Source organism: Syngnathoides biaculeatus, chromosome 2 (assembly GCF_019802595.1).
Source record: "Syngnathoides biaculeatus isolate LvHL_M chromosome 2, ASM1980259v1, whole genome shotgun sequence".
NCBI lineage: Eukaryota > Metazoa > Chordata > Actinopteri > Syngnathiformes > Syngnathidae > Syngnathoides > Syngnathoides biaculeatus.
Window position 1 is genome coordinate 9,843,604 of NC_084641.1, and position 15,717 is coordinate 9,859,320.

Consider the following 15,717-nt stretch of genomic DNA (forward strand, 5'->3'; position numbering starts at 1 on the left):
CCATGGTGACTGAACAGTCACACACAATAAAAAGAAAAAATTTGGGAAATGTACAGACTATTTTTAACTGTATAAAAACTAGGACAAATTTTCAGACAAAAGTCATCAACAGCCAAATTAGGATGAAAATAAGGGCATGCAAAAACTGAGCTTCCACTGTATTTTTCTGGACCATGTGTGCAAAAACCATTGGGTAAACAAGCATTCAAATTAAAAACTCCATCAGATTGGAATCCCTTATCACAAAAGTAACATCATCACAACACTACCCAAGTCTAAATACTCTATTTTTATTTTTCTTTGAAAGACGATTCATGTTTTCAATGAATCTGTCACTGACCTCAGCTTTGTTTTTAAAGTACCTGACCATTCATCCATCCATTTTTCTGAGCCGCTAACCCTCACGAGGGTCGCGGGAGTCCTGGAGCCTATCCCAGCTATCTCCAAGCAGGAGGCGGGGTACACTCTGAACCGGTTGCAAGCCAATCGCAGGGCGCACAGAAGCAAACAACCATTCACACACAGAATCAAACCTAAGGGCAATTTAGAGTCTCCAATGAATGCATGTTTTTGGGATGTGAGAGGAAACCAGACTGCCCGAAGAAAACCCACGCAGGAACAGAGAGAATGTGCAAACTCCATGCAGGCGAACCGGGATTTGAAACCCAGTCCCCAGAACTTTGAGGCAGAATGTCTAACCAGTTTTTCACCGTGCCGTCAAGTACCTCTACAGTAAATTACTAAATGACAAACATCTAGTAGTTTATTGGCGCTGTGCTAAAATGTTTTATTTCATCCATTTCAATTGGTTTATCCTCATGAAAAGTAACAAAGGAATTTACTTGGGACGTCAGTTCAGTGCCGTGGGCCGGACCAGACAGCAAGGAGAGGCCAAGGCTGAGGCCTGGCTGGCAGCTGGGGTAGGTGGCTGGTGGCTGGATGAGTGGCGGAGTGTGGCCCAAAGCTAGCAGTTGCTGGTAAGCTACAGGGTTGATGGGATGAGGAAAGGCCAAGGTTGGGCTGCAGGTGGAAAAGTACCAAGGTCACATGTTCATCGAACAAAAACAAAACGGTATACATTTGTAGCATATATGGGGGTTAAATAAACATATAGTTAATATGAAAAAAGATACAAAACAAGGTTAACGCCGCTATCGCTTCTGGATTTGATGGATGCTTTAAAGAGAAGATCAAAATAATGTGTCTCGTAAAGGGGCACCTCGTCACTTTTTAGATGTATAAAACTTTAGGACAAAGCGACAAGACTTTTTTTCTCTTAATTTGAAGGGTTCTACATGAATGAGCTAAGTACTCGATAACCAGACGTATTTGTCGAACCCAAGCACACACAAATGATACAGGTAGTGATTTTTTTGTAGAAAAATTAATGAGCTCTAACTTGGGAATCTAGAGGGAAACAATGCATTAAAAAAACAAAACAAAACAAAGGAAACTGATTTGTGAGGTCGTGAATGAGTGTGGTAAGACAAAGTTTATAGCTGAGGGTTCCTGTTCTCATTTGTTTCAACTCAAATATGCACTAATCTGTACTTTTATCAGTCCACAAGTTGGACTTGTGTTGCATGTAGCACTATCGACCTTTCCGACTGCCGATCTTCAGCTGCGCCCCCCTCAGCTACAGTTGCCATGCCCCACAGTCTTCCAAATTGGTGACTGAACATGACAGGTTTGAACTGGATTCTCTATAGCGTATTCCAGATAATATTGGGGTATGTTTTTTGCCAAATACGTCAGACTTGTCCAAGAGAGATCTACAGAGAGGTCTCAACTATTTCATGCAAGGATATGTAAACGGAATTAAGATTTTGGATGGAGCAGGACGCAATGTCAGAGTTGCAGCGAAATGTTGCGATCGTTGCAAAAAAGTTTGATGCCTCACAAACTTCATATTGAAATCCAACAACAGGATAAAATAATGGAATCGTACTGCGCATGTAAAGCAGGGTGAGTACTTTTTACTTGGAAAGATCACGAGTAATATCATAGTCGTCTTTATAAGGGAGTGGGTGTATTCATTTGACTTGGCTCGTAATGGAACCCAGTGCCCTGTCTTAAAAGTCCGGTGCGATACAAATAAGCAAATAGACATTTCTCTTGCACGACATCGCGCATTTACGTATCACTAATCCGACTCTTGGGCATAAAATATTACACACTTCATTCAGCAGGTCAGTGATACGCTAACAAAGTGAAAGTTGTTCTGCAATGTATAAAGCGCTGATAATAATGAAATCAAACTCAGCGAAGATACTTCTCCCTCATTTACCTTTGAACACACACCCTTGTGTTTGTTGATATTGTCCACACTTAGTCGTACGCGCGCTCTTCCGCGAGCCTTAATCTATTGGAGACACTTCGTCAACTGTGTTGCACCTCTTGAGGTGTGGGGGTGCCCAAGGGGTCTTCATCAAGGGCATCTTGACAGTAGCCAGGAAGCAGACTAGCATCTCACCAACAACAAGTTATTTTTAAAATGTATTCACTTTTGGTCTTCAGCCATTACCTTTCGGCTTCAAAGTCCAAGTCCTAAATACCGAGCTACTGCCACCCATCACGTAACATGTATTCTAATTTCTGTTAAACCATCTATGGCCCTACTTTGCCTCTTATTTGGAAAACTGTGTGACCCAGTCTTTTTATTTCCTCAAAGTGATGTTTTACAAGTCATTGATGGTGTAGTGGCACACTTGCCCGACTTTGGTGCGGGCAGTGCGGGTTTAGTTACCACTCAGTGACTATGTGAGTATGAGTGCGAATGGTTGTCTGTCTCTATATTTGTCCTGCAATTGGTAACCATTTTTTTGTGTAGTCAGCCTTTCCTCCAAAGTCAGCTGGGATAGGCTCCAGCACACCCTGACCCAAACCAGGATAAGCTGCATTGAAAATTGATGGACTAGTGCATGGAAGCACAGGTGACGTCAATGAGGGATGCGTGCCGGGATCCAATTGAGGCTTTGCAAGAGAGGATACAGACTGGCGTTCCTGTCAATTCACCTCATGAATTTCACGAAATGAAATTGACCTCCCTTCCCAACAAAATGGACGCGCTTCCTCTTCTGAGAAAGACCAGCAAAGACGTCTGTGCTTTTACGGAGACTTGGCTTGGAGTGGCTGTACTCGACTGTTATTGCAATGTCTTTATGTCACAATTGACTGTCTGTCTGTTGTCGTCATGTATGTTGTACTAAAGTGTCTCTAACTACCTTCCTTGTATGTTTCTGACATACTTGTCAAATAAAGATGGTTCTGATTCTGATGTTTTACAATAGTCGCCCATTTCTTGACAGCAAGACGAAAAACGGACAATCAGGAATACTTTATAAAATATACATTGTTTGTTTTAAAAAGTTCAAATGTCTTTAATGCATGTGGGAGTAGCGAAACAAATTAAAAATGTCTTAATATTTCACATTATAACCGGTTGTAGGTTATAGTATCCTCAACAATAAATAGTAGTTTGCTGCACTCATCAAGACAGGTTTTATTTTCAGTAGACCCCCAGTACCTAAGTCCTCCGACTGACAGATGTCCGTACGAGCTGCTGGCCACCGACCCGGACCGGGAGTTGTTGATGTATGCCACAAGTGAGCTCGGTGACGTCCGGATCATCGTCTGAAGGTCCACGCTAGCGTCGGACATCGATGAGATGCACAGCGCTCTCTTCCTGTTCAACCTGGAGGTCAGTCGCGATACTGTGGATGCAGAGATGTGAAGGCTTGAAATCCCATCTATATTTTCTAAATGCTCTTCTCCAGACTTTTTATCATGCATATTTTCTGCCCGTTTTCATTAACCCCAAAAATATTGTGGCCACAATATACTGTACATATAACATACACAAAAAGACTTATTTGTGGCCTAGAAATAGGTATAAAACAATGTTTAGACCTATTTTGTGGGATGTTATTAACACGCACAGAAAATACTAAATATGTGACCATGAATCAGCTGTGACTGGATTGTACAGTTGGGAAACCAAATGGAAGTAAAATAGTATATTGTAGCAACATTTAGTATTATGTGACAACAAATTTGCATTTTGTGCTCATGTTATATCTTTATTGTGCCCACAGTAAAAACGCACAAAAAAAGTCATTGATAGAGATGTGATTTTTTTTTAATCTCGTTGTGTGGGAAGCTACGTCATCCAGTATTTCTGTGCAAATTCTGAGTCATCCAGGTCATGTTAAACCGCTAAGGTTGAATTTAAGGTAACTGGACTGTTCTTGTTTGTTGAAGTCTTCAATAAAGAGTAACAGTTGCCTTGCTATATAGTGTTGAAGACTACGTCATCCAGCCCGAATGAGGTGTCCTCATTACGATTCAGAAGTAGCTAATTGACTAATTGATAATTCCGCATAATTACCTCAGATAAGATATACCATGGACAGGCTCGCGGCGCCATGTTTAATGGGGGTAATTTACTAAGAATTGATTCCAATTCGGAGGAGATGAGAGCAAGGGGATTGATTTCAAGTCTGAAATGGACCTGAGCTACTCGTGCACAGGTGTCAAACGCAAAGCTCGCGGGCCAAATCCAAGCCTCCACATTTTATATGACCCATGAAACCAAATAAACTTGCATCAAATAGGTACTAACATTTCAAATATATACAGCAGATTTAAATATGCATCCATTTTCTGAGGTGCTTATCCTCACATGGGTCGCGGGAGTGCCAGAGCCTATCCCAGCTGTCAACATGCAAGAGGCGGGATACACCCTGAACAGGTTGCCAGCCAATCCCAGTCCACCTAAAAATAAACAACCAGTCACACTCGCAATCACACCTACGGGCAATTTAGAGTCACCAATTAATGTATGTTGTTTTGGGTTTTTTTTGGTGGTCATGGTGGTGGTGGGGGACCCGGAGTGCTCGGAGAAAACCCACGCAGGCACGGGGAGAACATGCAAACTCCACACAGGTGGGGCTGGGATTTGAACCATGGTCCTCACAGCGGTGAGGCCAACAGTCTAACCGCGCAACCCCAGATTTAAATATGTAAAGAATAAATATGTTGATATCTTGAGTGCTTATTTTAACCAAACACTATTTTTCCAGTAATTTAAACAATGGTTGAACAAACTATTATCCTTGAATTGTCATTTTCAAAATGATTTAACCCTCAATTTGTTGGATTCATGTAATAAATAATATGATGAGTTTTTTTACAGTCATAATGGCCTTTTGATGGAAACAGTTACTGTATGTAGCCTGCGACAAAATGGAGTTTGAAACAAAGGTTTAGTACGTTTGTGCTGTGCACTTTGATAAAAATACTCCATAATCATATACACCGAGAAGTGTAATTTCACATTGTCATTTTTACCAAAATACTAGTTAACATCCCTTTTCAGGATGGTTCGCCCTGCAAGGGGACTTACACTACAATGCATATGAACGAGAATGTTTTACCCCCGATGTCACCCCACCACCAGTTTTCCGTGGTCATTTATAAGAATGCTTCACTTTCAGAACGATGGTGACTATTTTTTAAACGGGAAGTGTTAAGATGTTATCAGGTGCACCTGATTTTCAAAATTAACCTTTTAGACTCTGATGATCAATGATATTTTTGCTGTAGAGAATATGTATGACTCACCATCAATGGGGGCCATGTAGTCTGACAGATGGGACCCTGCAGCTAACCCCGCCCTCTGCATGAGCAGCTCCCCATAGGAGCCGTGGTGGCTTGACATCAACTGGTAACACTCCCTGGTCAGACTCACCCCGGTCGGAGAAGGCGGAGGGTGCCCAAACAGGCCGCCATCCTTGAAATGGTCAAGACCCACTGAGGAGGACAGAAATTCACCTTCCATCAATTAGCCGCATATCATTGCGCGGAGCCTCTGAAGGTTTTGCCGCCGCCAGCCATTGCGGGCCAAGCTGACCTTCATAGCTCGCACATGGCACGTCTTCATATTTGTATTCCCCTAACTACCATGCTTTCATCTGGTCTGGGGAGCTTTATTTCACTTTGAATCTTTCCATTATTAACAGTGACAGAATTCAGAAGAAGATTTATGTCCACTGCTGCCTTCCAATCTTGTATTGTAATTCCAGGCTGCCTGCAAATCACCTTTCTTTGATCAAATTGCATCATCATCATTGTGCTTGCCATTTCAGCTGTGGACCTTTCTTACCTTCTACAGGACACATGGAGCTAAAACACAGGTGAAAGGTCAACTTCGGTCAAACTTACAGCGCGTGGGGCTCAAGCCTCTAGCTCCTGAGATCCTTGAAAGCGGAGGGCCGCCGTGCACAGGGCGCAGGTAGTGTTCCATGTGAGGGTTGACGTACACGTGAGAAGGGCTGAAGGGGGAGTATCCGGTTGCCATGGAGGTAGGCGAGAGGTGGATCAGAGAGATGTCAGAGATGACAGGGCTGCCTGGCAAACCTACAGGCCTGGGATGGAGATGGTTTGATCAGCATTTTAGGATGTGATTATTGACTATTGGGTATTGGAGTAAACGTATCATGAGTGTGCTTAGCACAGCTTGAGGAGCATCCTCAGTTCGGCTCCTATGTTAAGAACCACATTGTCTGCTTGTTTTCGGCCAACTATTTGCAGGCTTTGTTGGGTTTCATCTTTAGAAGAGGCTTCTTTCTTACACGACAAACATCCAGACCGATTTGATGCATTCAGTTATGCCTGCGGGAGTGTGTCAGTAGTTCCTGAGAGCATTTAGTGTGAGAGCATCTTAATAGTACACATGAGAGCCCTTCAGTAGTGCATTTAAAAGGGGAAATCTACTGGTCTGCATGAACAATGTATCCAATAGGTCATGTAATATGTACTCTGTTTTGAAAATGTGATGTTAAACCCTCTCTCATTAAATAGTGTTTTGAGAAGATTTTTATCGAGAATTACAAATTTTTAGGGGTGCTGCCATTTTCGCAAGTCACATGACCTACGTGCGCAAATGTGACATGTTACGTGCCGCAACAACGGCTCGATTACATGGGACACCATTTATGCCCAGCGGTGATTTCTCAGATTTATCCTCATCTGATGAAGAAATAGTATCGGTTGATCGGGAAGACGGAGGAATACTTCCATACGCAACCTTGAGTGGCAAAGCTCCCTCCCCGAGCCCTGGAGCGAGCTCACAGCTCCCCCGAGCCCCGGAGCAGTGCCGCTCATGGCTGTGTATGGACGTATTCCTCCGTCTTCCCGATGAACCGAGCAGACGAGCTGTGAGCTCCCTCCCCGAGCCCTGGACCTCGGTCACCAGGGAGCGCGCTTACGGCTCCCCAGTGCCCTGGAGCTGTGCCGCTCACGGCTGTGTATGGAAGTATTCCTCCGTCTTCCCGATCAACCAACACTGCTATTTCTTCATCAGATGAGGATAAATCCGAGAAATCTGCGCTGGGCGGAAATGGTGTCCCGTGTAATCGAGCCTTTGTTGCAGCACGGTACACATCACATCCGCGCACGTAGGTCATGTGACTCACAAAAATGGCCGCGCTCCTGAAAATTCACAATTGTTGATAAAAATCTTCTCAAAACACTATTAAATGAGAGAGGATTTAACATCGCATTGTCAAAATAGAGTACATTTTACATGACCTATTGGATACATTGTTAATGCAAACCACTGGCTTTCTCCTTTAAAAGTATATTAATTGTGTGAAAGGGAGTGTTTAAATTGTGTGTGTGTGAACATTTCATCGTGCCTTTCAATATTCCATGTTAGCATTTCAATCATTCTATCATTATTCTATAATTTTCAAATAGTGTGTGTGAGAGAGTTTTAGTAGCGGATGCAGAAATGTTTCACTACTGTGTAAGTTGTGAATGTCAGAGGTAATGGTGAAATACCGTACGTCCCTGTTGTCGAATTACAAGTGCTAGCCAAAAGCGGCAACGCTTGATTCCTTTAGCAGAACAGGAGATGAGCAATGCTTCCTCCCTTCTGCGTATACGTACCTGTAGCTTACTGGACGCTACTGTACTGTATGACAGCAGATTACTTCCCGTGCCTACTTGCAGTGATGAAGGGTCTGCTGCTGAGGTGTCATGTTGGACAATCAAGGAGCAGGAAACCCTTGAGGGTGCCACGGGCATGGTAACAAAGTGCCACGCCGGGCCACAAATGACACGACAATTTATTTACTGCTCAATGTTGCTGTAATTAGGTGAATTTGGCACCAGCAATGTGAGGGACAGCTAGATCAAGGTCTTGATGAATGAGGGGCCACTGTCAAGATCAAATTACATTAATCAAGGTGGCTGAGATTGAGGACAGGCGTAAAAACGTTCTACCACCCCGCCGACACAAGCACCTTCACAAGCATCTCCCCCGCCCCACACTAACCCCAACTGTGTGATAAATGGCTCTACTGTTCGCAGGCGCAAACGGAGGAGCACTCCATCCATCCATTTTCCACACTGCTTATCCTCAATAGGGTCACAGGTGAGCTCCAGTACACATACGCCCCGGACCTGAGATAGCGAGGAACACATTACATTTACTCAAGTAATATTTTGGGATACATTGTACTTGTCCGATTAGTTTTCATGAAGCATTTTTTACTTTTGAGTATTTTCTATATGCTAAGAAGAAGTGGTCAATTTACTCTGGGAAAAGATATTAAAGCCACTTACTGCTTTCATTTATCAATAATTATATGTGCATTCTATATTTAAACTATTGTTGTTGACTTTGCGCCATTGCTTCACTCCAACATGATTATCACAACGATGGATGCTTGACGAAGTTCATGAATCAAACAACACAAGAAAGTCACATGTCCACACACGACGTCTTCTATTGGGTATGCGGGCCAATCAAAGTGAGTCGTGACAGCTGCACGCGACTCAGGTTTACAAACTTGAACCGCCAACTCGAGAAAATGCCTTGCAGTTAGTTGCAGATGTTTTTGCTGTGCCTATGGCAACATTCGCCCATTTTATGGTCACAAATAACTGTTAAATATGCATTCTAGCTCTCTCACAAATACACACACACACACACACACACACACACACACACACACACAACTATCAGCATTTTAATGAGTTAAGCAAATAATGTTTCCGTGCATGCATTGTTTTTGTTTTTTTTCTACTTGAAAATTGAAATGGAGGCAAGTGTTTGTGGACTTCCATTTAACATGAGTTTGAATGTGATCTGGTACTTTAGAACCCGGCCATTTCAGTTATAAGGTCATAAATTTATATATTTTTATAAAAGCTAGAACATTCATTTTTAAAAACTGTGCCAAACAAATATGAGCGTTCATCTGGGCTGACACGCTGTGGCGAGCCCTACGGGACAAGCTGAAAGAAATACATACATTTAACCAAGTACAAGACCAGTTTAAACAGAACATTTCTTTTCCAATGTTGACTTGGCCAAGAAGGCAGCAACTTAAAAATCAAGTTCAAGTCAGTCACATTAAAGTTTTTTTCATTTTTTTTTCACCTCCCCTCTCAAAAAGATAAAAAAAATAAATAAATGAGTTAAGCTGTACAAATTCTAGGTCCAATTCATGGCAGAAGAAGTTTCAAAATGATTTCACTTGGTCAAAACTATTTTACAACGCAAAAATTGTGTACACTTTTTATATTCACTGCAAGCTTGTTCCTGTTTTTGTAATCTCACTGGTGAGGCTACAGTATTGTGCTGTTTAATAACTCAACTTGCCTTAATTTGTTATCCAGCCATTCGCTTATCCTCACAAGGACCGCGAGATGCTGTACCTTATCGGAGTTTTGCATGGGCAGGACAGGGTGGGTACACTCTGAGCTGGCTGCCAGCTACCAAATTTGTTATTTTACCTATATTCCGTTTTATAAATATTTTTGTTTATTATGCTTTAGATTAATATTGTTCAGAAATATCTGAACTTGCATCTTCCTATTTTATTTTGTCAGTTTTATTTTATTTGACCTTCAGACTCTGATTTAAAAGTAAATCCGAGGTTGGTCACCTGTTACTCAGTACTTGAGTATTTTTTTTGTTTCTTTTTTTTGCTGAGTACTTTCTTACTCTTAAATCAGAATTTAGAGGACTACTTTTCATTTTACTTGTGTCATATTATACTAAAATAGCAGTATTCTTACTTGAGTACAACATTTGGTTCTACTCACCTCACCGTGGACAGCCAATCACAGGAGCATTCACACCTATGAAGAGTTTACTGTACCGCACAAGAGATGTCAAACTTTTCATTGCCAATCACATCGCAGTTTTGGTTTCCCTCAGAAGGTAGATATGAAATTAACTCATCCGATTACAGTGGTGCCTTTTAGATGCGAGTTTAATTTGTGACCACACTCATAATAATGATCAAAATCAATCTTCAAATCAACTTTCCCTATTGAAATGACTGAAAATGGCATTAATCTGTTCCAGTGTCCCTCAGGAAATCAAGTAATCTTTTGATTTTTTTTTTTTTTTTTTTTACAAGGAAAAATACCATTTTATTAATTTTGTACTTCATTGAAAAAATTAAAGTTTATGTAACGCATTGCACCATTTGTGCATCATTATGTAATTCAGTGTACTGCTCCTTCTGGTGTGTCTGCATTGACCACTGGGTGGCAGTAATGTATAATACTGTCGAACACAAAGGAAGAAGAATGACTTCTTCATTCTTTCATTCTCATTCTTCTTCATTCTAACTTCTTGTAGCCTTAAAGCCTCTTTTGATTTTGATTAATTGTTCACTATTTGTGAAAGAGCTGTTGTGAACCTATACGAATTTAGCTTAGTGCCACCGTACTCTGTTTGTGATCGCAAATCAAAGCAAAAAAAAAAAAAAGGAAGAATCTGGCAAATTTCATCTCATATCTGCAATATGACACCCTGTGGCGACCCCTAAAGGGACAAGCCGAAAGAAATTTACTATCTGCAAACAACCGCACGTCCCATCACTCATATCTCACGGCACCAGTCTGTCTGTCTTCTGTAGAATTCATTGACTTTCTCCATCCCGACACCATTTCTTCTCACAAAGTCCATACTCCAAACATCTCTGCTCCCCGACGGCGTACCGAACTCTAAGAGCAGAAGTGGAGGACAGTGTTGGCTCACCTGTGTACGGCATGGACAGCGTGTGGCTCGTAGTGGTACGAGTGGCATTCTTCATGATGCGTCATGTCCATGGCGGTGGGCTTGTGGAAGAGAGAGGAGATGTGAGGGTCGACTGCAAAATAGCAGAGAGGGTAAATGTAAAGAGATGGTTGAAAAAGTTGGCAGTGTAATTAATGAATAATCAAAGTGGGCCCAAGATTTAACAGAAGCAGCCTTTTGGCTTGGAACCTCATGAGCTGATTGGGCCCGTGTGTGGAGTTTTTAACTCTTCTCCACCAAGCAGGCACCCAGCATAGGCTTGTTTTTACTGACTGATGATGATGATGGATTGGGAGCACCATCATACTTGTCTTTATAGATTTACTGTCCTCTTCTATTTGTCAGAGCTAAACTTGTTTGTGTCTAAACATGCACTGTGTTGTGCTTCTTGCTTTGAGGCTTCATCCACTGCCTTTAAACAGGCATTTTGTTGTCATAGATGTCAGAAACACAAACAACAAATCACGTAGTTGGCCATTAAAGACACGACAGTTACAACACAACCTTTTGGATCTTTACAGCCTCACTGAAGAAATGACACTTCGCTCCACCGTAAAGCATAGCTTGTATATATATGTACGTGTTAAACTGCTGGCAGCAAAAGCGACTTAAGTGTTACAAGATCTTTGCTTTTATCTCTATTTGGTGCCATCAATATCAAAACTCATGGCAAAGAACTCTATGATCTCTCAGAATGGTCGATGTACTGTATATGCCTTTCGTGCCGGAACAGTTTTGCTGTGGAACATGGGAGTTTGACATACTCCCTCTGTTTAATTTATTTCATCCATCCATTTTCTTAGCCGCTTATCCTCACAAGGGTCGCAGGGAATGCCGGAGCCTAATCAAATTCTGATATAGGGATGCGAGCCTAGTAGGACAGGATGTGGGAGATGAGCAAGGCAGTTGTCCCAGCAAAAGGAACTACAATCTGGTGTGTGTCTATGGAAAATATGAGTAAATAAACACAATAGTACATGCGTCTTAGTCAACTGGTGTATGGAGTTGCTGTGCCGGCACACTGAGGTAGGGTGGGCCCCGTCCCCTCTATATGTATAAATTGGAGCCGAGCAAGTGCGTCCATCCCATGGGGGAATTAGTCAGGGGAGACGCTGTCCAATCCCAAAGACCGAGGGCGGTACTCCAACCCAATTGAAGAGCCCTGACCATCCTCCAAGTGAAGGGGCAAGGGGACTGGACCACCAACCCCCATGCCCGTTCACGCTTATCTTCACCTAGACGGTGCCACGCTGGTGCAACATTCAGAACAAAGAACAAACAAACTAACAAGAACACAGAACAAGAGACATGTATTCATTGTCAGTAAACAGAGAATTCTTTTTCCCATTTTGCGATTAGTTAGTGTGACGTATTAGTGTGTATATTTTTGAAAGGAGGTTGTGTGGGTGGGAGTATCGCCACTATTTTCTAAACTAAAACCGTGTTTGTGGAGTCTCGTGACTCTTGTTTTGTTGTTACTCTTTAGAATTGAAGGAAGTTACCACCTTTAATTTGAAATTTTTGGAATAAGATTTCACGTGACATGAATGCATTATTTCAGTGAGAAGTGACGTAGGCGGTCAATTTCACTTTGTTCCTGTGTGCTGAAGGAAAGGGGCAATTTGTTAGTCTCAAAATGGAGATTGTGCCAGATTGGGAAGAAATTAGATTGCCTACATACTGAAACTGAGCGCCAGCACAGTGGCCAAGACCATACATCGGTGTAACAGGGCAGGTTGTACTCAGAACAGGCCTCGCCATGGTCACCCGAAGAAACCCAAGTACATGTGCTCAGCACAGAGCTTGTCGTTAGGAATTAGACATATTGAAGGAGTGAGAGGTCAGATTGCCAGTGCCCAAACCATAACAAACTGCATCACTGCAGTCTCACCCCATGTCTTAAGATATAAAATATTCACAAAAATGTGAAGGGTGTACTCCTTTTTGTGAGATACTCAAAAGGCAGCACAGTCTATACTAGCAGGGTGACCTGGGATTTTGCAGCGTTGAGGTCATGGTCATGGATGATTATCTGCTCTCGTCCAAGTGTCAAGGGGGTTCCGGGCCTCGCAGGGGCTCCAGACGTACAGGACTCAGCATTTGTGGTCCATTCCTCTCACTCTGCACCAGTGACAAGTTGACAGGCTGACCGCTCCCTAAACGGCCCCACAAATAGCCTCTTTACTTCGACTGGTTCACTCGTTTCTCTGCACTTTTGGGTGCATGTAGTAGACGTGAATGTTCTTCTCAGACTATCATTAATCCCTGTGTTTTTCCAAATTTATTATATTTAGTTGAAGGGAATATAGAAGCTAAGCAACTTTTCCTCGGAGGACCACCCACCCAAGAGGCACCATTGCAGCCAGCGTGGTCTCCTTGTCCCATCACTGCGACATTTCCATTGTTGTTCTGCTTCAAGAAGAGACATGAGCTGGAGAGGCTGGCTTACCTGATGCACCCCCACTAGAGCCCCACGCCAGCCCCTGTCCACCTCACGCCCGATCCGCTTAGGCTCCATCTATTAATCCTAGCTTGATAGTGTTTTTATTTCATCACATGCCCACACGCTACCTCCACCTCCGCTTCAGTCCTCAAGAGTCCAGGGGAAAAAAAATGGTAACCCTCACATGACTGAGCTGAAAGTAGCGAGGCCACACAGCTGATAGGTTTCCTCTGAGATGTTTGCACGGTGTTTGTTTGATTTAGGTATTTAGAAGAGTGGATATGTTGAAAGAGTGATTGTGGCGTCGCATAATCACCTCCAGCATGGCTGATTGATGACCGGCGGTCTTAATAGCGCTGCTTAACACACAGGTTTGTCTAGATTAAGTAATTACCTCATCATCCCATACTCGGCGTGATAAAGAGACGCCTGCGTTCTGGGGAACGAGAGCGATAATTAAAATAGCATCAATTAAATTGCGCTTGTGGGGCTGTCATGGTGCTCCCCAGCTAACATCCATATTAGCCCACTGGTACCCTCACCAGGGGGGCGCTTGGGATTATGGAAAATGACTCCAATGTGCCATCTCTAAATTAAACAAAGACCCAGTTCTTCTCATGCTCAGGGAGGCATGCAGAGCTAAGAATAACACCTGAAGGTTCTTTCTGTGAGGATCTTTGTGAGTGTCATCTGCAGAATGCCACAACAACTAAATGGGGTCTCTTGTGAACAGTGTTGATGCTTGTAGGAGGGATATGAACATGTTCATAGATTCCCTCTGACCTGGAATAATAAATATTCAGAAAAATAATAGTAAATCGCTTTGTAAAAAGCCATCTTGATCCAAGTACAAAAATTAAGTCTTTATCTTAATCTTGTTTTCACAAAGAGATTACGGGAACTGGACTTGTTTTGACGTTCTTGGTCACAGCCTTGTGACTGAAATGGGAGCATCACAAAAACAGCCGTATTTATTTCACTCAATACTTGGCCTGGTTTGGTGGCTAATTAGCTCCCGCTAACACCACCAACCACCACATGACAAAGCACATCAGCACTACAATTAGAGTGTAAAGTGCTAATGGCTTCCCATGCAGGTGTGAGCATACACAACAGCTTTCACAATTGGCCACTCTCTATTGTATTATTTATGTCACCATCTTCCCTTTTATCAAGGTTGTTTATAGGGATCCTATGTGAAAACCTTCCAGTGTATCATTGTGTATTTGTGTTGTCCTTCAAGAAAGCAAAACCACGGTAAGGGAAGTTTGTCAAACTTACGGCTGTCAGTCACTAGGACCCTCAAAATCTTCACAAGTACTTCACTTCATGATGCATATTTTAGGCATTCACTACATTTCCTAAATAAAATGTATACTTTTTGCCGTGGTACAGTTCTCCTTTACCAAAGAAATTGTGTGTGGACACACACACACACACACACACTCACACCTCTATTACGATTGTAAAGTTCAGTGTGTAAGAAATACGTGTCGGCCTCTGTAAGGATGTACTGTATAATCTCCTCACGTGTGCAACTGTTTCATGTTATTGCTCATCTCCATCTATTTACAACCCAATGAATGAACATGTGCTTGTACAGTCGGAGCTCTTTGAGTAAGTGGATGGCTTGTGCCTTAGCCATTCCGACAATTATGGAGATGTCTCTGAAAAGTGTTGTACAACAAACATTGTGATCGTGCAATTTATCACAGTAGGGCGTTTCCAAACGAGAAAATGAATTGAGTTAAAAACATTCTCATATCTGCACGTCTTTTAGTTAGCACACAACTTTCTGTTGCATCGAGAATGACCCAAGACATCATTCTTTGATGCTGTCGATGGTGGTGAAATCCCAAAATGAACGACAGCACTTATCCTCATTGGAGTCACAGGTGTGCTGGAGCCTATCCCAGCTAACTTTAGGCAAGTGGCAGAGTACACCCTGGACTTGTCGTCAGCCCACTGCATATGTAGTTTTTACCAAATGGTAGAACCAAACACTGTGGATTAAACTACTGTATATCATTATTTGAGTATTGTGTTTATGATGGTCCTGCAGATGATCATTAACTTTAGTTAGTTTTTGAGTCTGTTTTTAAGAATGAGCCAAAGTGAAACATCCTGCTGACCCTTGGAGAGAGGGACTATTTTTCTCCAGAAGATAAGTGCT

The 15,717-nt window shown here is 42.4% G+C and overlaps 1 protein-coding gene across 3 annotated transcripts in view; it reads right to left on the reverse strand.

Moving 5' to 3' along the window:
- Window positions 1–15,717, reverse strand: part of LOC133507328 (zinc finger protein GLI2-like) — a 38,341-nt gene that overhangs the window by 8,476 nt on the left and 14,148 nt on the right. For all 3 annotated transcript variants that reach the window (XM_061832274.1, XM_061832264.1, XM_061832258.1), the window contains exons 2-6: window positions 11,063–11,174; window positions 6,223–6,425; window positions 5,623–5,811; window positions 3,527–3,713; window positions 843–1,020 (exon numbers count right to left, since the gene is read on the reverse strand). In XM_061832274.1, the coding sequence (XP_061688258.1) occupies window positions 843–1,020; window positions 3,527–3,713; window positions 5,623–5,811; window positions 6,223–6,425; window positions 11,063–11,133 (828 nt within the window). In that variant the 5' untranslated portion in view covers window positions 11,134–11,174. The remainder of the gene's footprint in view (window positions 1–842; window positions 1,021–3,526; window positions 3,714–5,622; window positions 5,812–6,222; window positions 6,426–11,062; window positions 11,175–15,717) is intronic.